Source organism: Myotis myotis, unplaced genomic scaffold (genome assembly GCF_014108235.1).
Source record: "Myotis myotis isolate mMyoMyo1 unplaced genomic scaffold, mMyoMyo1.p scaffold_m19_p_3, whole genome shotgun sequence".
In the NCBI taxonomy this organism is placed as follows: domain Eukaryota; kingdom Metazoa; phylum Chordata; class Mammalia; order Chiroptera; family Vespertilionidae; genus Myotis; species Myotis myotis.
This window is the reverse complement of record NW_023416335.1, coordinates 82,395,533-82,422,928: the sequence shown is the minus strand read 5'-3', so window position 1 is coordinate 82,422,928 and position 27,396 is coordinate 82,395,533. Positions and strand designations below refer to the sequence as shown.

At 43.4% G+C, this 27,396-nt stretch overlaps 1 protein-coding gene across 2 annotated transcripts in view; it reads left to right on the top strand.

The window, feature by feature from the left end:
* ENOX1 (ecto-NOX disulfide-thiol exchanger 1) overlaps positions 1 to 27,396 on the top strand; it is a 626,117-nt gene that overhangs the window by 466,216 nt on the left and 132,505 nt on the right. For both annotated transcript variants that reach the window (XM_036300802.1, XM_036300801.1), the window contains exons 8-10: positions 86 to 292; positions 3,810 to 4,043; positions 14,927 to 15,139. In XM_036300802.1, coding sequence (XP_036156695.1) covers positions 86 to 292; positions 3,810 to 4,043; positions 14,927 to 15,139 — 654 coding nt within the window. The remainder of the gene's footprint in view (positions 1 to 85; positions 293 to 3,809; positions 4,044 to 14,926; positions 15,140 to 27,396) is intronic.

Below are 27,396 nucleotides of genomic sequence, written 5' to 3'. Positions count from 1 at the left end.
AGTTTTACTTTTGCCAGGTGAACCGGAAAAAAGAGCGCAAAGAAATCAAAGGCAAAACCCTCTATTTCTTGTGCTTAATTATTAGATCTTCCGCCTCCTTCCACAAGAGAACGACCTCCTGGCTGTAAGACTGTGTTTGTCGGAGGATTGCCAGAAAATGCCACTGAGGAAATTATTCAAGAAGTCTTTGAACAGTGTGGTGATATCACAGCAATTCGGAAAAGCAAGAAGAATTTTTGCCACATTCGCTTTGCAGAGGAATTCATGGTTGATAAAGCCATTTACCTTTCTGGTACTTTGCATTCCATAAGGGGTTTTCTGGGCATTTTGTTATGTTTTATGATGTTAATGTGAGTTTATTCCCTCTTGCCTTAATGCACAATAAAAATCCTTACAGTTTGGGGCTAGAAAAGGAGGGATTCTGCCTTTTCCCTAGGCTGCCAGAAGCTCCACCTTAAGTCTGTGAATGCACCTCGCTGCAGGAATGGTTTCCCACATCCAGTCTTTAGGAATTCCATCAAGCTTCTAATTAATGATCTCAAGTGCTTATTAGATGAAAAGCAATATTATGAATACTGAGGACCATTATGATTATTGGATGTAATTCTCTGGGAGATTAAAGTATTCTCTTAGCATAATTTCCATTTTTCAGAAGTGATTCACTTTCTAGACACCAGGGGACTAAATCAAGATCAGTTCTTTGCAGAAAGCAGTCTGTGGGAGCCAGGGAAAGACCCAGTATCATTGCCCAATCGTTTGTACATTTATCTTGGTTAAGCCCACCCCATGATCCCTCCTTCTTTGGTACCAATTTACATAGGAGATTTTTACAGGTGTTGTAATTAGACCTAATACTGCCTTTGGCTCTGTGGGTGTCAGAGCAAGTGTATGGAGTCTCTCTGCAAGGCCTTTGCCCAAACTAAGAATTGCGGGCTGGTATTGATATGTGGCTTTAGAAGGATGTATTTTAGATTCAACTCATTGCAATTTCCTCACACTCTCAATCTGCATATTTTAGCAAGTCACTCTGGGCACTACCTCCCTGTTCCCGAGGCAAAACCAATGGGGCAAGGTGAAAAAAGGATAGAAAAAAAAATAAAACAGAGCACATCTGAACATTACTGCAGATTGATTTCTGCAACCGGCCATGAAATTCTTTTGCAAACCCCAGAAGCTTTGGGGTTAATCCAATAAGGCAGAAACTTTCCTGAGCAAGATAGTGATATGGAGAACTTTAAACCCCTTATTCCCATAAAACCTTACAAAGAGGGGGAAAAAATCTGACAGCCTTCCAAAATGGAGATGGAAGGTGAAACATAGGATAAAGATATTTTACAACACACAGACAGCTATGTTTTACTTTTCACGTATTCCTGAGCTGTAGCCTCAGAGCGATCCATTAGACAATTGGGGACTCGGTTGAGTGCCTGGCACTGGGCTTTGCATGCCTTGGGCAAGATAACCTCCCTCTGAGACTCCTTTCCCTCATCTGCAAAATTGAGATAGTGACAACACTACCTCATAGGGTTGTTATGGGGAATAAATCAAGATAATGGATTTTAAGTGCTTAGCAAGGCATCTGCAACATAGGAACCATTCAGTACGTAAATGGTTATTTTTAACACAAACATTCTGATGATGATAAAGACAAACTAATTTGTTTCTAATACCAGCACTACCAATAAAACTATTACTTTATCCCACCTGATTAGATGAGAGGGTTAGAGTAGATGAAAAGTGCTTTAACACCAACAGAGCACAATGTTTAGACCCAATCAGAAACCCCATAATACATTGCCTAAGATGAACACGCCCAACGTAGGCACGTGAAGGTACTTCTTTATATATGCCTTGATGTTATGATTTTGCCAGCTTGGACCCTAGTCCTGCTTCTCAGCAGGGCACTGCTTTGCTCCTTGGTCTGCCCTTTTGAGACAGGAGGAACCCCCAGCAAAGGCCTTACCTCCAGCCCCCCTGCCCGGGTGTGTGGGCATCGCCCAGCTATGCCTCTGCTGCCCTGTGGAGGCTGCAGCATCAGTCACAGGAAGATCTGAAAGGCTGATTAATGTGAGGAACAGGAAGGGGGGAGGGCTGCTCCTTCTGCGTGTGAGCTTCTGCAAGCCTGAGCCCAGATGGAAGGCTTGTCTAATTTTAGGACCGGGTTCACATCTGAAGGCCAAGCTAATTTTAGAGACAGCCTCATCAGATCTCTTTTAAGGCCTTAATGGTGATGTTTTGGTGAAAGAGGGGGTGCTTTTTGGAACCAGAAATGTCTGAAAAGCAATGGTCTGGCCATGAGCAAGGGAAAGTTGCTTAGCCAGTTGGGACACTAGCCAGTCTCAAGCTGCCCTGCCTGCTCAGCTGTCATATATATATATAATCACTGTGGCCTGCAGATTTGTTAAATTTCCATGGCCCACAACCAAGATACACTGTGCTTTAGATTTAATTCTGCTCACCTGGGATCAGATGTTTGCGTTTTTGATAGGTATTGTTGTTATGTCTTTCCATTTTTAGATAACACAGTTGAAACCGAGGCACAAGAAAGGCATAATGGAATCAGATGTGAGATCTGTTTCATATTTGTAACTTTTCAAATGTGTGAAGGGCCCTACTGGGGAGAAGTCAGCCTTTTCAGGGATTTTCAGCTGAGTTTCAACCCAAAATACTGCGATAATCCATTGAAATCTGCCACAAGATCTTGAATATCTGCCCAGTGTGGCCTAGCATTTCACAGTGGTGTCTTATTTGCAAAGCCCCTACACAGCAAAAGTGCTGCTTTTGTTCTCTCCTCTGGCAGGCCCTGACAGCCCTCATCCTGCTGGGACCTGAATTGATGTTTTTTAATTCTGAGTACCCCAAACTGAAGAGCAACCTCAAAGCCAAGTCTTCTTCATTTGAAGTTTGGCTGTCTGGTTTCAGTGCTGTTTCTGTTGATTTCTCAGATCAAATTTCTGCTCACAATCTTTGTAAGTTGGGCAGCTCACAGTAAATCCCCCAAAGATGTGCAGGCCCATTATTTGGCCTGGCCCTGGGCTCTCGTGTTGGCTCCTGTGGCCTTCAAAGATTGTGCGGGCAGTTCGTGCGGTGCTGCATGCCAGATGAGCTGCTGCAGGGCTGTCAGGAAGACAGCGGCAAGGCCCCTTGATTGAAGGTAAAATATTCTCCTGTGTGCCCCAGAGGATAAGTGGAAATAAAACAGCATTGCAAAATTGCCTTGGTAATTGTGGCTTTTGCAGCTGCTGAGAGAGAACTGAGCAGCAACATTTTCGAGGAGAATAAAGTGATAGCCTGAGTGAGGTGTTGTGGAATTTACTTTGTAGATCTCTTTAAATATCATGGACACTCTTTACTCCTACTCCATCTCTTTCTAAAAAGAATTTAAGGGAGTTTATGCAATAGAGTTACAGTAAGTTGAAAATATAAAATCAGGGCCATAAAAAAGGTAGGAGGGAGGGAAAAAGCTATGTGTCAGATTTGTTTTTGAGCTTCCTGGAAGCCAGAGGGAAGAAGGAGTTAGTTAGCCCAGGTTCTTGAGATCACCCTCTTGGTATCACTGGCTTACAAATGATAGGAGACCCTCTAAGACACCTCAGAGCAGTGTGCATGTCCCCTAATCTATAAGGAGCTTGACTTGGCAGTGCTTATGGGTCGCTGGGGGGAAGGAGAGCTGCCTCCCCCTTCCAACGGGAAGGGTGTCCTCCGTAAGGACAAGGAAATGACAGCACTCAGTGCACCTGGATCAGGGGCCTGGACCAAACCCTGGTGCTGCGTCTTTGCTATGTGACCAGGCTTTCCATTGGTTTCAGGTTACCGGATGCGATTAGGGTCTAGCACGGACAAAAAAGATTCTGGCCGCCTTCACGTGGACTTTGCCCAGGCCCGGGATGACTTCTACGAGTGGGAATGCAAGCAGAGGATGCGCGCCCGCGAGGAGCGGCACCGGCGCAAGCTGGAGGAGGACCGGCTGCGGCCGCCCTCCCCGCCGGCCATCATGCACTACTCAGAGCACGAGGCCGCTCTGCTGGCCGAAAAGCTGAAAGGTAGGAGGCCATTGCCCAGTGAAGGAGAAAGGCTGTGGCCCCTCCACACCGAAGCCCTGTGTTTTTCTGTTCCTTCAAGAGCTGATCCCCTATGACGGGTGTGGGGGGCGGGGGGGGCGGGGCGGGGGGGGGAGTCACTGGGAAGAAGGACTCTGCTGAGCTTGGTCCTGCTGTTGGGACAGAGCCCTGCCCTTTTCCAGAGCTGTCACCGCTGTGGTCTGGGAATGTGTGTGCACTGCCACTCAACAATTGCCTGCAAAGTGGGGAAGAAGAGCCATGAGCTCTAGCCCCAAAGCTGGCTACTGCCCTCCGACTTGTGTTGCATGAGCTAGGCTGGCGTCTACACCTTGGGCAGGCGGTCCTGGTGTTCCTCCTGCTCTGGGGAGTTTGCACCTGCTCCACCCTCCTCACAAAGCCTTCCTTAACCGTGTCACTCTGCACTGGGACAGAAGAGACACGCAGAATAGGATTCCTGGCTTCAGAGATGGAGTTGAAGGGGCACTGCTAACACCTACCAGATAAGGACGAGAAGTGTGTATATTTCATTTCTTCAGATGCTTTCTGTGTTCCTCTCCTGTGTTGGATGCTATGAGAGATAAACACGTGGAGGCTTTATTACCTGCCCTAGTGAACTACAAATGAATGGGGAGGGGCCAGGTCTTGAAATGAGGATTGGGTGTGTATGTGGATTTTTTGCCATTACTGATCACAGTTGTGTGACATGAGCAACAACTGAGTGTTTCACAGTCTGTCCTCAGGTTGTTGGGTGTGTCAGGTTTAAATGAGAGTTACATAGGTCACAGTCGCCGGCCACACAGAGGTGTCTACAAGGAAACGATTAACGATAATGCAAAGTCAGTGACATGATTGTTCAAGGGATGAGCAACGTGCTTTGAGAGCTGAGGAATGAGTGCAAACACTGTTGATGAAAGTGTCACGGAAGTCTTCAGAGAGGAGGCTGAATTTGAACTTTGCAGGATACACAAGATTTCTTTTTCCTTGAAAAAAGAATGGGCATAAAACACATTATTAGTCAGAGGCTGGAGCCCTGGGAATAAAGATAGAAGGAAGAGAGAGAATCTGACACCCAAGGAGAAAGGCATGCGGCCTGCTCTGGCAAAGGTGAGGCCTGCATGAAAATCGTAGAGGCCCGTGAAGCTGGAAAAGCAGCTGGACCGTACAGTGCGGCCTGAAGGCTGCTGCTGGGTTTGGGGTTTATTCCATCCACAATGGAAAAGCCACTGAAGGTTTCTTATGAGGGGAGAGATGCAATTGGTCCTTAGAGTATTTGAGAGCATAGCCAGTGTATTAAATGTCAATGTGTAGAGTGAATTGGATGTTTTCATTACAGGAAGTATATGAACAACTGCCCAAATCCTATTTTAGAAAGATAGGAAGAACAGTTTTTCTAAGCTTGAAAAAAAAGATTTTTTAAACAAAAAACCTTCTGCTTCTAGCCCCCATCCCCTGTTCTGGGCTTGGAAACCCTAGTAATCTGCAGCTGCACTGAAGTGCCCCATTGTGACACAGAGGCCATGACTGTCCCTCTGACAAAAAGCCTATAAAACGTAAATACATCTTCTCACTTTTCCATTCAGACTCGAAGCCATATCAAGTGGCCAGAAAGAGAAAGAGCACCATCCTCAATCAGGAATGTTGATTTGGGAACAAATACTTGTTTCTTTCAGATTCAGAGCATTCTGTATTTATCAGCTTCTGCCGTGTCCACTCTTAGGAGTGACAAAAACTATCACTTTGATTCTGTGACCTCATGAAGGAATTTCAGGAAGTTTGGTATCTATATTATGTTATTTTTTTAAGGAGTCAACACAGAGAGTATCTACGCATACCAGAGGAATACTGCATTGCCCTTCCTATTAGGATAGTAGGATAGCAGACTGGGATGTCAGTTTGGTAAAGTAATTGGCAAGCGTTGCCATTAAAAAAAAAAAAAGTATATATATATATATATGTATAATTTGCAAAATTTAGAAGCTGCACCTTTAAAAAGCACCGTGTGATCCCTTGAGAGAGAACAGATTGGAAATGTTAATAGATGGCAGTTACAGTAGAATGAACTAGCTGGGGATACATCTTAGGCAACAGTCAGGTAATATCAAGCTTGATGATTTCAACCCAAGCACAGAGCTTGGAATATAAACAGCATTTAATTGCTTAGGAAATTGGCTGCCTCAGAGATGAAATCCACTCATGCTCCTTATAATGCTGCAAAGCCAGACAGGAGGAGCTGAGGAAACTGTTTCCCTGAAGATGATTTCATTGATATGGGGATATCAAATGCAGTCAGTCCAAGGTAAAGAAGTCTAGGACAGAAAGAAGTGGGAAAGCAATCTGAAAATACGTACTTGGATTTTCCTTTTTGCCCTAGAGCAATGTTGCTATCTTGTGTTTAGTACAAACATTTTCCCCAAATTTACATCGTACTTGTTCATTCTTACAAGTTTCTTTTTGAAAATCAGTTTTATCCAACAAAATCTGTATAGGCCAAGTCTTTATTACAACCAACAAGGCATTTTCTATCCTGCTCAGTGCTAAAAGTATGCACATAATATATGCTCAGTAAACTATTTGCTTTCTTTGTTTCTTAGCTATTTGGATCTATAAGCATGTTGCATTTCTGGCCAACAGTGCTACCAGGCATGACCCATGGCCAAAAGTTAGGGAAGTGATTGCACTCGGCCATTATTCCAATCACTCCACAAGTATTTGTCACGTGGGAAAAGAAAACAGGATACAAGCCTCTACCTCACTTAGTTCGAGTTTTTTGAGTGATAGAGGCAATTTACAAAGCACTCTGTACTTCCATTATTGCAAGTGGCAAGTGCAGGGTGCTATCCCAGGAGAGGCAGGCACCCCACCTAGCCAGTACAGGGTGAGACGGGGGAATCTTCTGGGATGAGTAAACCTGCACTCAGTGGCCACAGGGCCTTCTGAAGCCAGAAGAAACAATGAGGTGTAACTGTGTACCTAAGGCATGGAGCTCCAGTGTCGGTTACGTTAGTACAAATTCTAAAAAAGAAAATTAGCAGGCGTCCTGCTGATTAAATAGACATTGTTCTGAGACAATTCAACTTAATGAAGACTGACTGGGAAGTGCTCACAGACCAAAGTTTATAGCAGGGCTTTGAGAAAGTGAGAAGGAGCTCAATAACACCATAATTACACTTTATTGGAAACAGTAGCACCAGGCAGACAAGGTAATGAATTTCAGTGTCTAACACAGACCATCCACCCCTGGAGGAACCCTGTGTTTGGACTGTGGAAGGAAGACATTGATCAGACAGTGAGGAGAGATTATATCCTAATTCACTGAGGATCTCTCCTAGCAAGAGCATTTAAAATATTTTGTGTACTTTCCCTGCTTTGGAAAGCTTCACATAATCTTTGTGTGATGAAATGGAGAGTTTTTCTGTGCATCAGGTGAAGTTTTGACACAAAACTTGGCAAGCAGTGCCCTTGGGATTTCCCAATGTGTTGTCAGAAATTTGGACCTCTTGGGGTCAACACCCATAACTTCCAGGGGACTGGACTCTGGGTTGCATACGGAGTGGCCCAGCATCTGCCCGCCATGGGGAGAAAGGGTGGACGTGGTGCTAGCGTTGTGCTGAGATGGCTGCCACTAATTATGATTCTAAGAATGTAAAAATTGATAATATTATTAGCCAAGTGGAAGTTCCATTAGTAAAAACCAGACTTCCTTCTGAGGGCACAGGAGCCTGTTTGCGAATCACTTCTTCAAACATTACTCATCTTCATAAAAGGAAGATATGCCATTTCATTTAGAAACATTTTGCATGACTCCAAAGCAGGAATAATCAGTGTATTTTCATACTGCCCCCCTTAGTTTTCAAATTTTTACAGGTACTAATTAATTAGGGAAAGTGTGTGTGTGTGTGTGTGTGTGTGTGTGTGTGTGTGTGTGTGTGTTGGGGATAGTGAGGAATACTATGTGTATAGCCTTTTATGCTATTCATGATTTGGAGGATAGTTAAGGTACCACCCCTTTTGATGGTTAATTGAGCAGCCAGAAAATGGAGACTTGTGTAGGGATGGCCAGTGTGTGGGGAAACAGTGAAATTTTACAAACACAGTAGTAGCAGTTGTAGCCATCTTGGAATTCCCATTCTCCTTGCATCAATGTGTAACTATACACTGTGAACTACTGCTTCCAGCTATCACAGAAGCTAGAAATCAATGACAGCTGTAAAGACACACCATTGTGTGTGTACACGTGTCTGTGTGTCCCATGTCTTTGAAAACAAATGTGCTATAGAATGTCTCCCCCCCCCCCTTTTTTTTCCTCATTTTCAATACATTGTATTCAAACCTGGAATCTCCCCTCCTGTTGCTCCTCTATAGACCCAGCCATAAATAAGGGTACTACAGCCACCAGTGTTTTCATATTCATTGTTCATGCCCTGACTTTTACCCCATGTGCTCTTCTGAAATTTAGGGCCAGATCAGCCTCTGCACACAAAGGAGTAGAAAATAGCTGCTTACCAGTTTGATTCCTTTCCCCCTTTGTTAACTGGACATCAGTTTGATTAAAAGTTCACAGAGTGCCCACCTGCTGAGTCCTGGGCTCTGTGCTGCAGCCTGGGCCCTGCCCCTGTGGAGTCTGCAGTTCTATGGGTGCTAAAGTACGGGATGACAGTGAAATCATGACTGCCTTTCAAATGTTAAATGACCATGTGCCAGTGATTCTACTTAACTCTTTAATGAGGGAATCGGTAAGAAGTTAAAACTGGTTCAAAAAAGAATTTGCTTTCTGAGTATTTATATTTCCTACTGGACAAAAAATTGTTTGCATTATTATAGAGAAGAATTATTTGCATATTTGCATTGTTATCAGTTTTCTACAATTTATGTCCTATTCCTGACCACATTTTAACATAGCCTCATCAAAAACAGTTAAGGTTCACACCCATATAGAATCAGATCACCAGGGGCACTGGAGAGGGGCCTCTGGTCTGTGCCCAGCATCCATTGGAAGGATCCGCAGTCACCTCTAGGCCCATTTCCAAGTCTTTAACTTTTTTCCACATGTTTTCTTCCAGGATAGAGATGACAGAATAGCAGCTATTCTTTAAATGGGGTAGGGAGTTTGGGGACAAGAATTCTCAAAGTTCCTAAGAATCACATCAGATCTTTCTAATTTTCTCTAATATCCCAGCTGCAACTTTCCATTTCAGCTTTTCAGGATCTCTGCACTTAGATGGGCTCCCAACCAGTTCCCTGGCTCCATTGAACAATTTCTTCCAGTGCTTCTCAAACTTTAATGTGCATATGAATTACCTAGAAGAAAGAAAATGCAGGTTCTGAATCAAAAGGCCCAAGAGGGAGTTTGCATTTGCAAACAAGCTCCCAAAGGAGGCTCATGCTTGTGGTTTTTGAATAGCAAAGATTTATTCACTTGCGATTTTGTAACACCTACATTGTGCAACATGCTCAATAAACATGGGAGAGAGGGAAAGGGAGGCAGGTTGACAATCGGAAGTGACCAGGAATGAAATGAGATGGGTATGGATTCAGGAAGTGACATTGAAGTATGATAGATAGTCATATTATTTTGTCCTCACAAAATTAGAAATGGTTATTGCCTTCTCAGAATTAAAAATGCTTTCAAAAATATTTTTGAGCCATTTGATAAGCTGGTTAATGCATGGCTGTAGAGGCTGTGCTTCTGTGTGATTATCTGACATCACCCTTAACTTTTATTGCCAATGGTAATGACCTCAGGGGCCTGAAGGATAAAAGAATCAGCCAGCTTTAAGTGCCGTTTATCTCTGATAAGCAGTGTGGCAATACTCTTTATCATGAAATTAAAATGTTTATTGACAACTGATGTTTCCCAGCTTTGAATTTGGAGCTTTCTAGTGTTTATCACTGCAAATCTATTAGAAATGGAGTATAATGAAATAAACAGGGTGGAGCAACAGTAGGTTTATAGTTGTGAGTATATGAAACACAGAGTTTATTCTTGCATTATCAATTATAATACAAACAGCTGTAAACCTACTGTTGCCCCACCCTGTAGATAGATTTCAAAGGGAAAAACTCGAAGTAACCAGCAGACGGCATATTTTTCCTTGAAGTTTTATTCTGATATTAGCCTCTCACAACTGGAAACAGATCCATAAACCAACAACTATTGTACAAAATGACTGATACTTTAATAGCAGGATATGTAGAGAACTGTGGAAATATAGCAAAGGAGCATCTAATTCATCCTTGGGTTACAGAAAAGCTTCTTTTATGAAAGGTACTTAGGCTGAATCTGGAGCAAAGACTAACAGCCAGGTAGACCAGAGTGGGAGGGCCTAGGATCAGTGCAGAGCATGTGCAAAAGCAGGGAGGCATGCCAGGCGTTGAACAAAGAGGAGTGTGACAAAGAGGTGGTGGGATGGACCGAAGGGTAAAATGCAAATTAAGGAATAAAACTTATGAGGTAAACCCAGGCGTGACATTTGTAAGGACCCTGGTTACAAAACGTTGGTCAGTTTTTAAGGAGAAAATTCTCCATAGTCACTTCATAATACTGTACCAATATTTCGAATTCTTACTGTGGAAAAAGCACATCTGCACCCACGTTCAGAGGTGTGCCTGAACATGCTCATAGGAAGTACTTGGAATTCTTATAAGTGTGTCTGATGTGATTTTTATGAACACTGTTAATTTCTTTTCACAGGAATAGTTTCAATAATCCTGCAATCTAAATCCTGTTTAGTTTATATTTTTTTCTGCTTCTCAGTGATCTTTGCAGTGAGTGCAAAATTTAATTTAGATATTGAAAATAGATAGATATTGAAAACAGTTAAAAATTGAAAATGACCACTCCCCAAACTCCTCAGTAGCCATTCAGTATTAATCCTACTGGCCTAGTTTTGATTAATACAAAATCACTTCTTACATGGAAGCAGATATTGACTAGAGGTACCAATAGTGCTTTACCTAATGTTTTTTACATTGTCTTGGAATGTCAGTATATCAATCATACATCGGCCTGCCAGTTTCAGAAAGTTCAGAAATGAGGATGAAAATTGGGAGTTTTCAAACCTATGTATTTTTTTTAAGCTAATGGAGTTCTATCTAGTATTATTTGTTAAAATGTTAGAAAGGCTCTTTCCTACTTACTTTTTAAATTACATATTTGCACTTGCACAATCCTAAGAATGTTTTCTCTCTTCCTAAAAACTGTCAGCTAACAATAATCAGCTCGTGAGCTTATGCTCTAGGACTAGGAGTGACGAACAATAAAATTTGGTTTTTAGACAATTCAAGCAAATGTGTATTTTCTTCCTAACAGTAAATTAGGATATCTGCGAGCTGAGTGACCACAAGCAAGAGAGAAAAACTACCAGTTTGCGAGGGAAGGGCAGATAGAACAGTGTTGCTCCTTCTAACAACAGGTTGAGGGTTTTTGTTTTTTTCCCCTTTGTGTTCTATAGAAATGAAAGCCACAGGCAAGGGGAAAAATGGTACAAGAAGCCCGTGCCCTCTTTTTGTTGTTGTTCTTATTTTTTGAGACCAAAAAAAAAAAAAAAAAAAGATTTCTTATGAGCATTAGTTTTATTTCTGCTGTCTTTTTGGTGGTCCATTCTCCTAACATATATTGGCAGGGAGAGAGGTAGAGAGTGTGAGGGAGGCAGAATTTATTCTGGCTGTAACAGTTGCAGCCGGTCTCTCACAAACATAAGGCTAAATTATGGGCCTCTCCATGGCCTGAATGTAATGTTAAGTTGTATGATGGATTTTATCTTGTACGAGCCGCTCAGGTCCACAAAATGAGATAAGAAATCACTGCAGCTGAAGTTCACGGAGGGTTGAACTTAGACAGAAATTCCAGAGTTAACAAAATTGTGTGAGCCAGCTATGATGCTGAACAAGTGTGTTCTGTGCCTGCGGGTGGAGATTTTCAAGAAAATGTGAGTCTTTCACTTGCAGGGTGCCCTGTGGGCGTTCCCCAAGCCAGTTCTCTCCTCTGGCAAAAGTGCCAGGGCAGCGGGGGCAGGTGTGCACAGACACAAAGCTTTGGTCCCCAGCTCAGGCTGCCACTGCGAGCAGGGGAGGCCTGAGTGGCTGGTCAGCAGTGCCTGGGTAATAGCTGCTTCTGTCCTGGAAAAGGCAGAACACACGCCACAAGCACTGCCTAGGGCTGATCCACCCTCACGCAGCTGCATACCTCCTGGCCCAGCCACAGCCATAGCCACAGCAATGAAGCTGTACCTTGTCTGGGAGGGGCCTCTGTGAAAATACAATACAGTATTTCTACAGGACTCTGTAAAATTCACAAAGCACTCCACAAATGCAGGTTTTGTATGATGGGTAAAATTATAACAATGGTTAACTCCAAAACACCTATGAATAAGATAAGGTAATAAAATAAAATCTATCTATATAATAGAGGAATATGCAAATTAGCTGAGATGCCATAACATCATGACCAAACAGCAGGGACCTGAGGCTGCATGGCGCCTGGCCGGGGCAAGGGACCTCAGGCCTCGCCCCCCACCCCAGCGCTGGGCCGGAGGGCCCCAGGCTGTGCCCCCTGCCCAGCGGGGTTTGACGGGGGACCTCAGGCCATGGCCCTTGCCCTGGTGTCAGGCTGGGGGACCTGAGACTGCACCCCCCGCCTGGCACTGGGCTGGGGGACTTGAGGCTGTACCCTCCACCCAGAGGAGCTTGACAGGGGTGGGGCCAGCCAGGTCTGGGTATCACCCAATGGGCGTGGGGCCGGCTGGGTATGGGTCTCCTGTGTTTTCAAAGCATGTGCGGGTGGTGGGTGGGTTTTGACTCTAGGTCCCATGGTGTACCCCAGACTCTGACAGGAGGGAGATTTTCATATACATTTTACTAATATTCTTTCATCTCTGATACTTCTATTATAAAGAAAGGGCAAATAGCAATATTAAAATATTTCCTCTAATTAATTCCCTTTTAATGTGCACAAATTTTGTGCACCAGGCCACTAGTAGTAAAATAAAATTCCCTTACCAAATATGAATCACCCTCTATCCATTCATCTGGAGTGTATATATGTTTACTAAAGGCCAGGTGCACAAATTTGTGCATGGGTGGGGTCCCCAGGGTGGCCTGTTGGGCCCTGTGTCTGGCGCCCATCCTTGATCAGCCCTCCAGGCTGTGGGATGCCCTTGCCGGCTCAGGATCTGGATCCGTCCTGCTGACATTTGTGCTGGTTGTCGGGAGCCACCTGGCAGGTGCTTTTATACCATTTCTTTCTTATGGAGCATCTAGGGAGGGGAAGGGGCCAAGGTGCCTGAGGCCTACTTCCAGGAGGCCAGTGGTGCTGTTAGGATCGTGCCAATGGCACCGGTCCGTCAGTAACTGGCCTGTTCTCTGGAGATTGGACCTACAGGTCTACTGAGGGAGTGAGTGGCTGCCGCCAGGCTGGTGGACCTCCAGAACGGGTTGGTCAGCTGAGCGGTGCTCCCACTGTGGGAGCACACTGACCACCAGGATGCAGCTCCTACTTTGAGTGTCTGCCCCCTGGTGGTCAGTGCACATCATAGCGACCAGTCAACTGGTCAAGCAGGCTTTTATAAATATAGATGTTTGTATGTGTATATATGTGTATATGTATGTGCGTATATATGTGTATATGTATGTGTAAACACTATAACTAATATGTAAACTCTGTATAGTAATATATATTACATGCATCTATGCACACACACACACAAGCACACACACAATACATAAGGATGTCTCTGATGTTCCTCCAGGGAAGGGACATAGTGGGCACTCAGTATTTGTCAAATGAGTAAGAATCTGACTCTTCTAATTTTGCTCCTTATTTTTAGAATTCAGACTCTACCCAGTTTATTTGAAAAATGTAGAATATTTTTCTTAAATCACATTTTCCAGGGGTAGAAAAATACCAACAAAAGACTCCGCCCTTTAAGTTTGCCTGGAAAATGCGAATGAGCTTTCAGCGGTAGGATTGATTAATGTTGTAATAACTGACATATAACTTCCAGTTCCAATTAACTTAATCACCTTCACGCATGCTTTTTCTCCACCTCCAAGCCATACAACACAGGTCTGTTCCAGTAAACAATTCCAAACAGGCAAATCCATTTGTTTTCTTTGAAATAAACTTTATTACATATTTACCCACTCCTATCCCCCTCCTCAACCACATACATGCCTTAAACCAGGTTCAAATAGGTTTTCAGTAGCCTCCCAAGCAAACACTGACTACCCTAGGTCCTCTTTTGTTGAAAACAAGGAAATATTCTATTTTTCAGCCTACTCAAGTATGTTATACTATACCTAAAATAAAATTAGTTTTGAACTGTAGTAGAACAAGAATTGACTTGTTCCTACTACCACCTCAGGAACAATATATTATATTACAACTAGTTTTATAGTGCTTTAATCTGTCTTCCTCAGTTTGACACTAACTCAGCTGATTCTATAAGTCAAAAAACTGGTATCACGGTATAATTATTTCTGATCAAAGAATAAAGAAATGGAGTCCATATAGGTTACTATCAGTTTTTGAGCCAGACTTCAGAAAGAGAAATCAGGGTTTGAAGGAAGAATGAAATTGTATGTAATTACAAGGAATGCCCATAACAGGTCTACCACTGAGCTCAGCAAGTTGGTAGATAGGAGGGTGAAAATGTCCCTTTGTTTCTTGTATATCTATGATGCCAGGGAGTTAGATGGGAACAGAAAGCTAAGTGATGATAGAATGATTAGTCTCAGGAAAACTAACGTGTCAAATTCTGAAAATGAATCCATTAGGCTGGGTCAAGCTCTGTCTTTTGAGGGGAATCAATGTGAACTGTATTTTCTTGCCTTGGCATGATTTGTACTTGGTGGTTTTCTGTTTCCAGATGATAGCAAGTTTTCAGAGGCTATCACAGTGTTACTTTCCTGGATTGAACGAGGGGAAGTGAATCGGCGTTCTGCAAACCAGTTCTATTCCATGGTGCAGTCGGCCAACAGCCACGTCCGCCGGCTAATGAATGAAAAGGCCACTCATGAGCAAGAGATGGAAGAAGCCAAGGAGAATTTTAAAAATGCCTTAACCGGAATTCTCACTCAATGTAAGTAAGATTTTGGGGGCCATGTGTCGTGTTGTGATTTTGCCTTTTCTTTTGTATTCATTTTATTTTTTCATTTGGGGGTAAGTAGTTCAATAATTTCCCATCTTACTCCATATCGAATGGCAAGCTTCATAACCTATTTCATGTTTTGTGGCAACTTGGAGGAACACGGACCTGCCCTGAGAGCTTACTTCTCAAGGTGAGCAACGTTTCTATAGCCTTTCCTCAGAACACCCAGCCCGGCCATCAGGTAGACCTACCACAGTCCACACCACACCTGTGGGCTGTCCACCCCCCACATGTCCTCCTAGTGCTGACAGTAGGAGGAGACCCTGAACACATTGCCCTTGGGCTCTGTTTAGGAAGAAGGTACCATCAGAAAACGCCTCCTCAGGACCCTTTATTTGAGGTGAGCTTTTGACTGTCAACTTGGGCAACTCAGGAGCAGAGATTTTTCTGCAGTATTATTTTTTTGTCCTTTCTTCATTTGGAAAGCAAATTGCCTTAACTACTTAATGCTGGTGATTTTTCATGTCTGTGTCCTAAATTGATGAAGGGGTGTAAATGGGGCTTTCTCATAGAACAATAGTCAGGGTAATTGCCCAAGGCTCTATTAAAAAAAGGGCGTATATTTTTATGGGCACTCTATCTGTGTCTGTAGTTAACGTCACAGCGGCATAATGCATCACAGCTGCCGATGTTCCCTTGCTGGGTAAAAGCCACTGAATGGCACGGTAACAATGCCGTGCTCCGTTCCACACCAGGTGCAGGATCTCACACTGGAGGGTGACTGTGATTTACATATTCATTCTGGGAATGTGTTATTGTCAGTGATATAAGGTGCCAAAATGGCTAGCACCTCTTTCATCAGTGTAAACCCAAGAGGTAATATATCTGTTAGAATGGGGAGAGAAAGGGCCAAGAAAAACCAGGATCTTATGTGTACAAGTGTTTTATATAACTTTGTTGTCAAAAGACCATTTTTGTGGCAGTGTAAAATATTATATAAGGAACTCCCAAACATAAACTCTGATAAGTGGCCAAATATCCAATGTGAGACCATCCTGAGACACTGTCTTATTACATATTCTGTCTCCTACAGGTCACTATCAGACAAGCTTCCCCACATTCCCCAGTCGTGAGGAATGGCCCTTTACCCAGCTGTGAATGCCCAGCAATCCTGAAGTTAAGGTCACTAGGGGTAGGATAAAGAACACTAGTATTGATACCACCTTTCAAAGGAGGGAAGCAAAGAATGGATTAATGGGTAGAGGAAGGGAAGGGTGAATTAGTAATGGAGAAAAGGGAGACAGGGAAAAGCTACACAATTCTAATAATACCATTCCTGTAATATTAAGGCAAGAAGCCAAATGCCTGAACAATAGATGATCACTGACATCCATTCTAAATAAATTCTCATTCCTATGCAGTTTACAGTCCTGCTTGGGGGGCAAGACTGAACCGTTAACTCTAACAATGAAGACCAAGGCAGCCACGTATTAGAAAAAGGGATGAATTTAGTTTTCTTTGGCAATACCTTCTGAAAGAAGCACCCATTAAAACAAGGTTTCAGTCGTGGCTGGAAGAATACGACGTGCCTGCCTAACATGATACACAAATAAGCTGGCCTAGGCTTGAAACCACTGAGCGCCAGACACAGAAGTCTAGTGTGTGAAGATCCAGACCTCAGCATTTTATTACTGAGAAAAGTCAAATTGGAAAACAAGGTTGAGATCTGCAGCAATAATGGAGAATGGGCTTCCTGACAGGGCTGAGCATCTGGCCACAGACCTCTTCCCCCGGAGTCTGCACCTGTAGGTGCAGGTGGAGGACCAAAGGGGAATGAGTGTCTCTCTGGGCCAGCTGCTGCACCCCCTGGCTGAGGAGAACATGAAGGGCTGGAGCAGGGCCAGGAGTCCTTGAGGGAAATCCCACCCCATGGAAACCACAGGAGTGGAGACTACTCTCATAAATACCTCTAAGGTGCCTCAACTGGAAAATATCCAATATTGACTTCTTGATTTTAATCTTCAAACCTGTTGTTCTTCTGGATTTTCCATCCCATTTTTATAAATTCTCAAGCCAAAATCCTATAACTTTTACACCCATCATCTCCCACCACAAGCCCCACATCTGGGCCATCAGGAAGTCCCGATGCTTCCCCCTTCAAATAGGCCCACTTTTCCCCATTTTAACTGCCGCCACTGCAGTGCAGGCTGCCCGGGCACAATAATAGCCTGGTATGTCAGTGAGACACTGTGTCAACCTGTGAGGAACGGAAAACCAGACCCAACTTTATCTTACATAAATGGAGTTTTTTCTTGTCACAAATAGTAAAATCCAGATTTTGGTGTTTGTCGGTACCAGTTCCATGGTTCAAGGCCGTCAAGCCTGAGTTTCTATGATATGATTAGCTTTTCCTAGATGGTTGTCTAAGATGACTGCTACTGTTCCTGCCATCACACACACACACACACACACACACACACACACACACACGAATCTCAAAACTTTAGATCAAGAAAGCAAAACTTGCCCAAAGATCCTCAGCAGACTCATTTCTAACTGCAGAATTATTACATGTGGCCTTGACTACCTTCAAAGAAAATGGGAAATGTCCTGCTTTGGCTGGACCCTTTGCACTCCAGAATAAAATTGAGTTCTCACAGCAAGGAGGAAGGGGACAATGGCTAATGGGAGCGCATGTTTCAATTTCTGCCATACATATAGGGGTGGGCAAAAGTAGGTTTACAATTGTGAGTACATGAAACACAGACTTATTCTTGTATTATATTTTTTCCACAGTAACAACTGTAAACCGACTTTTGCCCACCCCTGTAGTTCCTCCCTTTCCACTTTTATCCCACTTCAGGCTAGTTTTTACACATTACTCTATAAAATAAAAGCCTAATATGCAAATCAACCTAATGGCAGAACGACCAGTGGAAGGATCAGTGGAATGACTGGTTGAATGACCAGTCGCTATGATGTGCACTGACCACCAGGGGGCAGCACTCAATGCAGGGGCTTCCCCCAGCCCACAGGCCCCAGGCCAGCCAAGGCGGGTGCCAGCAGGGGCCCCTCGAATCACCCTGCTGGTTGCCCCACAGATTGGCCCTGATCACCGGCCAGGCCTAGGGACCCTACCCATGTGTGAATTGCATGCACTGGGCCTCTAATCTGATATAATGCATGTCATACCTTCCTCACTGAAATCCCTGCATAGCTTCCCATTTCACTTTAATAGTCTCTCTCCCTAGCTTAAAAAGCTCTCCATGCCTGCTCTTCCACGTCAGTCTTCCCTGGCTCACTCTGCGCCACCCTGCCTGCTGAGCCGCTCAGAGCTGCCTCCCGCCTTGGAGGCTGTGCACACCTGTTCCCTCTGCCTGATGTGCTCTTCCCCCCACTCTTTGCATGCTTGAACCTTCTCCTCCTTTAGGTCTGATCCACCCTTTTCTAGTAGGCTCACCGTCACTGCATCTTATTAGGTCCCTTGGAGCATTTATCAAAATGAGTGATGATTTAGTGATATGTCTGCTTTTGGTTATTTTAACAAGCATCACAAAGGAAATCCCATCACATGGGTAATGAGGTTTCAACATGCATGTGTCATCAAGCAAATCATGAAAAGAGCTGGCTAGCTATGTTTTCATTGGAAATTTCTATACTTTACCAGACACTGCTAGCAGGCTAGGAGATATGAAGAGAGTTGGAGTGGAAGAGTCAACAACAAAAAAATCATTTTTACATATTCCCAACTGTAACTAACTGTCCAACAACCTTCACATTTCCTATATCCTTATTACTATTTGGGAGATCACACTTAGCCCTGTAATTTGATTCTGGGAAATACTTCAGCAGCCAGCAGATATCAACAGAGATTACAGACATTCTAGCTGATCTTGACAGCTCAGTGCTGGCTGAGGGGTACACATCCCAACCATGGAGTGCCTGAGCAACCCTCCTGTGAGTCCTTAATAGTGAGCCTGAGCTGGAATAAAGCCTGTGAAATGGAACAGGAAGATTGCGTATCTCACTGAGCAACCTCAGGATGTTTCATTCTCTTCTGTGTGCTGTTATAAAGCTGGTTGCTCCCCGATGCAAAGGGGAACCAAATCCTAGCATTCACCATAAAAATATTAGCAGTAACCTGGTAAACTCTAGGTAGACGCTCATTTCATTGTCCTTTGAATTTTCAAATATATATTTGATTTCAGAGAGGAAGGGAGAGGGAGAGGGAGAGAGAGATAGAAACATCAATGACGAAAGAGAATCATTGATCAGCTGCTTTCGGGCATGTGTCCTTGACTGGAATTGAACCCAGGACCCATCAGTCTGCAGGCTGATGCTCTATCCACTTAGTCAAACCAGCTAGGGCAATCATCCTTTGAATTTTAAATATTCCTCATGTCATATCTGCTGGAGTTATGTTTATTTGTCTCAACCATATTTTTGCTTCCAGCTTGGTTCCATGTGGTAGAGTGACCTTGGTATCCGTGGCTAGAGTTGCGTTTAAAACAATAACTGCTTTGTCCACAGTGATTTACATACTGTATTTCCCCCAAACAGAACCAGTCATACTCCCATTTATCTGCATTGTATTCCTGGCAAACACCATAGGAATCGCACTTTGTCTTTCTCATTTAGAATTAGGTTACGGTTTTTAAGCACCAAAATTCAGGAATGGCATCTCAGCTTTCTCCCTGGTGGTGGAAAAGCTCCCAAGCACTCTCTCCACATAAAGATCCCTAGTGTCAATGCTCTTCTCCATCTGAAAGCCAAGTGTCGGGAAATTGCTCTGAAGCGGTTTGGAAGCAGGTACTAGTATACTGATGAACCAGGTTATGACAGCAAGTGTGGCTGGCCTGGTGTCCTGAAGGGACAGCTCATGTAGCAACTCCCAGGAAATGTCAGGTACATTGCAAAGCTCCAGGCACAGTAAACAGGTGGGTCCCTATATAGATTTTTGCTTGAAATAGCCAATTAGTTGAGCATGAAAAGGGAATTTCACTAAGTGTTAGCCCATTAAGCTGAATTAGATGCCCCATTCTCCTTTCCTTGCTTGTCATATTTGTCCTTGCTTTCCTATTTGAGCAAGTGACATTTGCTCAAAGAGGAAAAAACTAAGAGCCATTAATAATAACATAAATTTAAAAATGTGATTTACTTCATCAAAGCTCAGCAGTTACCTTCTAGCTGTGTTGGTGTTATGTTCCACCAACATTTGTTTAAGTTCTAACCTTTTTTCATATCTCTGGCCTTCACCACAGGATCAGCCATTAAATATAATCAAACAGGCATTGTTTCCACCTGAGCTTTGGATTAGCACATCAAGGGGCAGCTACTGAACCCAACCAAGAGATTGGGGGAGCATAGCCTCCATTCACTTCTGTTTGGGATCATTTTTTACTTCTGACCATGGATGTGCAGTTATCAAAGGTGTTAGATGAGGACATCATCTGTCCTGGAGTGGGGGTGTCTCCTCCTTTCTGAGCCAGCTGGATAGCTCTCATTTGCTAGATATATAAGAAAGAGAAAAAAAATCCAGCTCATATGAATCATCTTATTCATATGCTATCGTATCCTTATATCGTCCTTGTCTCATGTTTATGTCATTTCTTAAACTGTCCATCAGCAGAAACTTCCCCACGTCTCCCAACTGAGAGATCTTTGGGTTTCGATCTTCTTTGTATGTTTCTGACCCAAATTTCATAATGAGATTATTACATACCCTTTGTTACTCGTGGAATAAAACAGATCTCCAGTGGAAAGAGTCCCCCTGTTTTTGTGGGTCTCGTTTCTTAAGCAGAATTAAACCCATGGTAATACAAAGTACAACGTTGCAAATGAGTTTTAAAATTTCACAAAGACTAGAGATTATTAAAATATTCTTAAAACAACACCTAATTCAAATATGGCTTTTAATAAAATTGTTTCTCTTTATTCTACAAAATAATGTATGCTTCCTAGGAACTCCTCGTAGGCCTGCCCACTTTCAGTTTTTCAGTTATGAGCAAAGCTCATCATTTCAAAGCTCAGGGAGAAGTTGTTTATAAAGTTCAGGAAGCATGTACCACGGCAATCAATTATTAATATGCATGTCAAGATGATCAATTGTGCATGCCTTGTTACAACACACACATCTAATGAAAGCTTGAACACTCCGTGATATTCCCACTTTGGTACTTTGCCAACATGCTTCCTGGAGAGAGAGGAAAGAGAAGGAAGCAAAGTGCAAAAAAAAAGGCAAATGGGAAAGCAGATGGCAGTGGAAAGGGGTTTATTAATATTAATTTAAAAATACATGCCATAAACATAATGAACAGAATGAGAAGTAGAAATTGTAGAATGTCAGAGCTCGAGGAGACCTGCGGCACTCATTGGCTCCAACCCCTTATTTTACAGAGCTGGGAACTGAGGCTCAGGGAGCAGACATGATAGGCCTTAGTCATTTGGAAATCTGTGGGCAGATTAGAATCCAAGACTGTCGGCTCCTTGAACAGTTTGCTTTCTACTACCAGGTGTTTTTTCATGAAAAATGAACAGAAGCCTGGGGCAGGGGTGGGGACAGGGGTGGACTAGAAGGGTCAATGGGGGAAAAAAGGGAACATATGTAATACTTTCAACAATAAAGATTTTTTTAAAAAATCAAGTTGACATTTATCCAAATTTAAAAAAAAGAAAAAGAAAAGAAAAATAAGAGGCGGATATTCTCCCTGTAAATGAATAGTTTCCAGGTGGAGGTGCAGAAGTGTGCTGGCATTACACTGCGATCAATGCTGTTATCTGGTTAGAAAACGAAGTATTTGCCTAAATTAGAATATGTAGCCCCGACTGCTTTAGCTCAGTGGATAGAGTGTCAGCCTGCAGACTCAAGGGTCCCAGATTTGATTCTGGTCAAGGATATATACTCTAGAATATGTAGAATATACTTTAGTTGAGAATTTTACAGTAGTGTTATTACAGTACTGTTAATACTATAACTAGAGGCCCAGTGCATGAAATACATGCACAGGAGGGGTGGGGTCCCTCAGCCCGTCCTGCACCCTCTCTCAATCCGGGATCCCTCTTGCAATATAGGACCACTGACTCCTAACTGCTTTCCTGCCTGTCTGTCTGATCACCCCTAACCACTCACCTACCTGCCTGATCACCTCTAACCACTCTGCCTGATTGCCCCTAACTGCTCGCCTGCCTGCCTGATCGCCCCTAACCACATCTGCCTTGGCCCCACTGCCGCAGTTTTATTCGGAAGGATGTCTGGAATGACATCCGGAAGGTTGTTCAGCTGTCTGGTCTAATTAGCATATTATACTTTTATTATTATAGCTCTTAACCTGGAGATTGGGAAGGTTAGAACTATCATACAAATTTGTTTCATACATTTATCAGAGGAATTGGCATCAACTTCATCTTAGATCTTGAAAATAGCGAATAGTGGAGAGACTTGATTAGGCATGAAGAGATCTCAGTTCTAATCTCAGCTCCATCATCAATTAGGCAGGTGACTTTAGAAAAGTCTTTTAAGCTTCTTAGGTCTCCGTTTCCTCATCTCTGTAGTGAAAAGGTTTGACTAAACAGTCCCCTAATTTTCATGACCACTCTGAAAATTCTACAGCCCTCATCCTATCAATGACTTCAACCCTTTAATATCTCTGAATATCTAAACACAAATATGGGCTAGGACCTAGCCATGATGGCAGATGCTCCGAACTGATCCCAGACCAGAAGCTCAGATATTGCTCCACGCACATGTTCTGTTTCTGCCTTGCAATGGAGGTTACGTCTGCTGACGGACTGTGAATTTTAAGCCCCATTTTAATGCTGACAGCATGTGGGACATCCCCCGGTGCTGCACACTGGCCAGAAGTCTTGTCAGAGGCCACATCAAGCACCGACCATCCCCTCCGTCACATCCTCGTCTCTTTGCTTGACTAAAGTCATAAAAGCCTCAGGCGTTTGAATGAATGATGGAATTCATCCACAAATATTTATTGGGTTCCTATTAGGTGTCAGGTAGTGCACCAAGCATGGCAGTGAAATGTGAGGGCTTTCTGATCTCCGTGTGCACCGTGACCCCCCTTCCTGGCAGGTTGCTGTCCTGCACCACATTTCTTCGGCCTAAATAGTTCTTTCTGGAATTGCTTACTTCTTAGGAACATCTCAGCTGAACATTTTATTCCTGCCAGGGGAAATTTGGCTCCTCTGTCCCCACCGTGGAAAAAGAACTTTATGAATTGTTAAAATGCTTTCCCATGTCTGTGGTCATCATGACTATCATCCATTCATCCATGGGAAAAAAAAGCCCTTAACTGTGCTAGCAGCTCAGCAGGTTTTCTATTTCTCCTCAAAAATCATACTGATAGCAATGTCTAAGTGCAGGAAGCATAATATTTATTAAAAATACCTCTTCGCTCACAGGGAATAGATGTCCAGAGAAAATAGTTTTTATGAAAACTTCCAAATCAAGGACGAGCACAGCATTTCCTGTTGCACAGGGCACCAAAGCGGACAGCGGGGGATGCTGGGGGCCGGCCAGGGCTGCGTTGAGCCTTTTTGATATCTTTCCTTTCACTCTCACTGAAAATATAGAGCCAATGAATACCACTATTAACATTAACGTTTGAGCATTCTTTTACTGATATGTGCTGAGAGAAGCATAATCATTCAGGAAAGATATAACTTTGGAAGCTGAAGCTGGAAACCCTAACACCTTGGCATGGGCCTGGAGAAAAAGACACTGTATTGGGGAAGTGTGTGAGTGAGTGTGTGTGTGTGTGTGTGTGTGTGAGAGAGAGAGAGAGAGAGAGAGAGAGAGAGAGAGAGAGAGAGAATGCCTGTGAGTGTGTGTGAGAGAGAGTGTGTGAGAGTATGTCTGTGAGTGTGTGTGTGCGCGTGCGCGGGTGTGTGTGTGTGTGTGTGTGTGTGTGTGTGTGTACATATGCTAACACACTCTGGCTGCTGGGGAGGGGTAGGGAGGGCCATGAGGAGATAGCTTCTGCACTGCTTTGGAAAGAATCCACACACAGGAAAATGTCACAAAGTGTTTTTAAAGCCAGGATGCTTTCATACTAGATCTGAGGGAAAGTGAGGTGTCAGTCCACTTACTTTAAGGCAGAACTGACATGCTCTTGATTCTTTGTGCAGCTGAAACAGAGTACAGCTCAAACGAAAGAAGCCTGTGCCCAGAGAGGATGATGAGAGGAGCCACAGACAAGGGACACTTGAGTAGGGACACACCTTCTCCAGCAGGTGGTTGTGACCCTCAAAGCCAAAAATATTCACCTTCTTCCTTTGCAGAACGTTTGCTGACCCTGTTCTGCAGGGTCACAGAGCTGGAGAGGGCATTCAGGCTTATCCAGCCCATCTCCAGTGTCCAAACAGGGGGAGCTTTCTTCAGGCCACACAGCTGCTCAGAGGTGGAGTATGACTTGCCCGACACTGGCGTCCTGATTCTCTGCTCTCACAGGCAGGAGTGGGGTCCCGCCAGCATTCCCTGGGCCCCACCTCATTAGTTTCCTCCGCTGAGGCTTATTATTCAGCAACAGTGATAAAAATAGGGCAGAGTGTATTTTAGATTAAAGTGTGTGCTCAGAGTCCTCAGTGCACTTTTGGAGAGGGATATATGCCGGTCCTTGCTCCATCATAACATGGAATGTTTGGCTTCTTGGCAGGCACAAACTTCCATTTCCCTTAAGGTTTCAGCCTCTCCCGCCTCCTTTGGTGTTCTCCACAGCTCCCCTTCCGCACTCCTCGCACTGCGACTCAGTCATGTGCAGGTTCTCCCATCCAGAAATGTACGTTCCTGTGAAGCCTTTTGTAAGCTCATAGGGCATGAAGTGAAGACACAATTATCATTGATTTTTATAGAAAAATTTTGAGGACTCCCAGACCCCCAAAAGAACCTACCAAATCATACTAAACGCACTGTATCACATCCAGTTTTATGCTATGGGTAGCACTCTTACGTGCTCCCTCAGGCTTTCTTATTATACCTTAGGACATGTCTTGCTAAGGGACGCACACAATAAGCAAAATAAACCACAGATGCTCAGATGCTGTTCAGAGCTCTGGGGCTTGATGCCGAGAGGCTGCGTGTGGCTCCCAAGAAGGAGCTTGGTGGGCACTGTGGATGCTGAAGGTGTGCACTGCCTCCAGTGTCGGCTGCTGCAAAACCAACGCTGAACGTTGTTTTCACTTTTCTTCATAAAAGCAAAAATCCTATTCAGATTTCTTCCAGTTAGCAAAAACAGGTGCTGATGTTAGGGCTTTAATAAAAGTGAAGTGTCATAAAGCAAACTTTCAAATAGCAGGGAATACTGTATATGGTTGTGTGTTCCCCTGCCCCACCCCCACCCGCAGGACTGCAGGGACCAGCAATGGTTTTGGATCTTTTTATCCCCAGTGTCTAGTACAGTATCTGGCTCCTTAGGCTTCTCAGTGCACATAGACTTTGGCCTGTAGTATAAATGCATATGCAAATGGTACAGACTTACTGCATCTGTGGTTGCCAGAGGCAGAGGGTGGGGGTGGGGGAAGGGGTAATGGGGGCCAGAAGGTATAAACTTGCAATTATAAGATATGTAAGTCCCAGGGATGGAATGGACAGCATGGTGATTGCTGTTAATAATACTGTCTTGCATATTTGAAAGTTGCTAAGAGTATATCTTAAAAATTCTCATTACAATAAAAAAAATACTGTAACATTGCATAGTGATGAATGTTACCTATGCTTTTTAAAAAATTTTGTTTGTTTGTTTGTTAATTCTTACCCGAGGATATTTTTTCCATTGCTTTTTACAGAGAGAGAGTGGAAGGAAGGGAGGAGGGAGGGGAGAGAGAGAAAAAAAAAATCCATGTGAGAGAGATACACCAATTGGTTGCCTCCTACATGCACACGAACCAGTTTTGGGGATTGAACCTGCAACCCAGGTATGTGCCCTTGATGGGGAATTGAACCCACAACCCCTCAGTGCGTGGGCTTACACTCTAACCACTAACCCACACCAGCCAGGGCTTTATTAGACTTTATGTGGTCATCATTTTGCAATATCTACATGTATCAAGTCATGTTGTACACCTTAAACTTATACAGTGTTACATGTCAACTATATCTCAAGAAAACTGGAAAAATGTATTTTTAAAAAATAATCTGCTAGAACCTACCCCTAGAGTTTCTATTCAGTAAGTCTGGGGTTGAGCATTTGCAAAAGATGATGGTGATGCTGGCGCAGGAGCCACGCTTTGAAGACTACTGCTTCATCATCAAACAAGTGCCTGGCCCAGAAAATCTAAGTAGTTAGAAATAGCCAATTGCTATTAAGTAATCTTTGTAGCACATTAATGAACTTAGTGGCAACTCAGAGGAAAGCAGGGTCACCATTTTGAGGGCCAAAAAGGAGAAGACATGCCCAGCCAGCATGGCTCAGTGGTTGAGCATTGACCTATGAACCAGGAGGTCACGGTTTGATTCCCGGTCAGGGCACATGCCTGGGTTCCAGGCTCAATCCCCAGTGAAAGGTGTGCAGGAAGCAGCCAATCCATGATTCTCTCTCATCATTCTATCCCTCTCTCCCTCTCCTTTCCTCTCTGACATCAATTAAAATATATTTTTTAAAAAAATCAAAGGAGAATAAGTGCCTAGAAACCCCTTCCTGCCAAATAATCACTCTTAGCAAGAAGTCAACTGCTGATAAAAGGGGGTCTGGTGAGTCTGTGGACTTATTTCTGTGATTCCTAATGCACCTAAAAATGTGCGTAGCTCTGGTACAGAGAGCTGACTATCATGCAATTCATGCCTATTCTCATCTACCAGGAAGGCAAAAAATAAATATGCAATAACCAACTATTGACAAGGGGTAGGAAAATAATTTGAAAAACACTTACTGGTCATAAAATTGGAGTGTAGTTTAGCTCTCAAAAATTAAAAATTCAGATATTCTCCTATCTATCCTTCCCACTGCTAAGAATTTCTTTTAACATTTTTTTTTTTTTTTTTTTTTTATGTAAGAGGCTGGCCAGTGTGGCTCAGTGGTTGAGTGTTGACATATGAATCAGGAAGTCATAGTTCGATTCCCTGTCAGGACACATGCCCAGGTTTCAGGTTCAATTCCCAGTAGGGGGTATACAGAAGGCAGCCAATCAATGATTCTCTCTCATCATTAATGTTTCTATCTCTCCCTCTCCCTTTTTCTCTGATATCAATTAAAAAATACATATTTTTTTAAAAATATGTAAGAATGTCAGGAGATATGTCT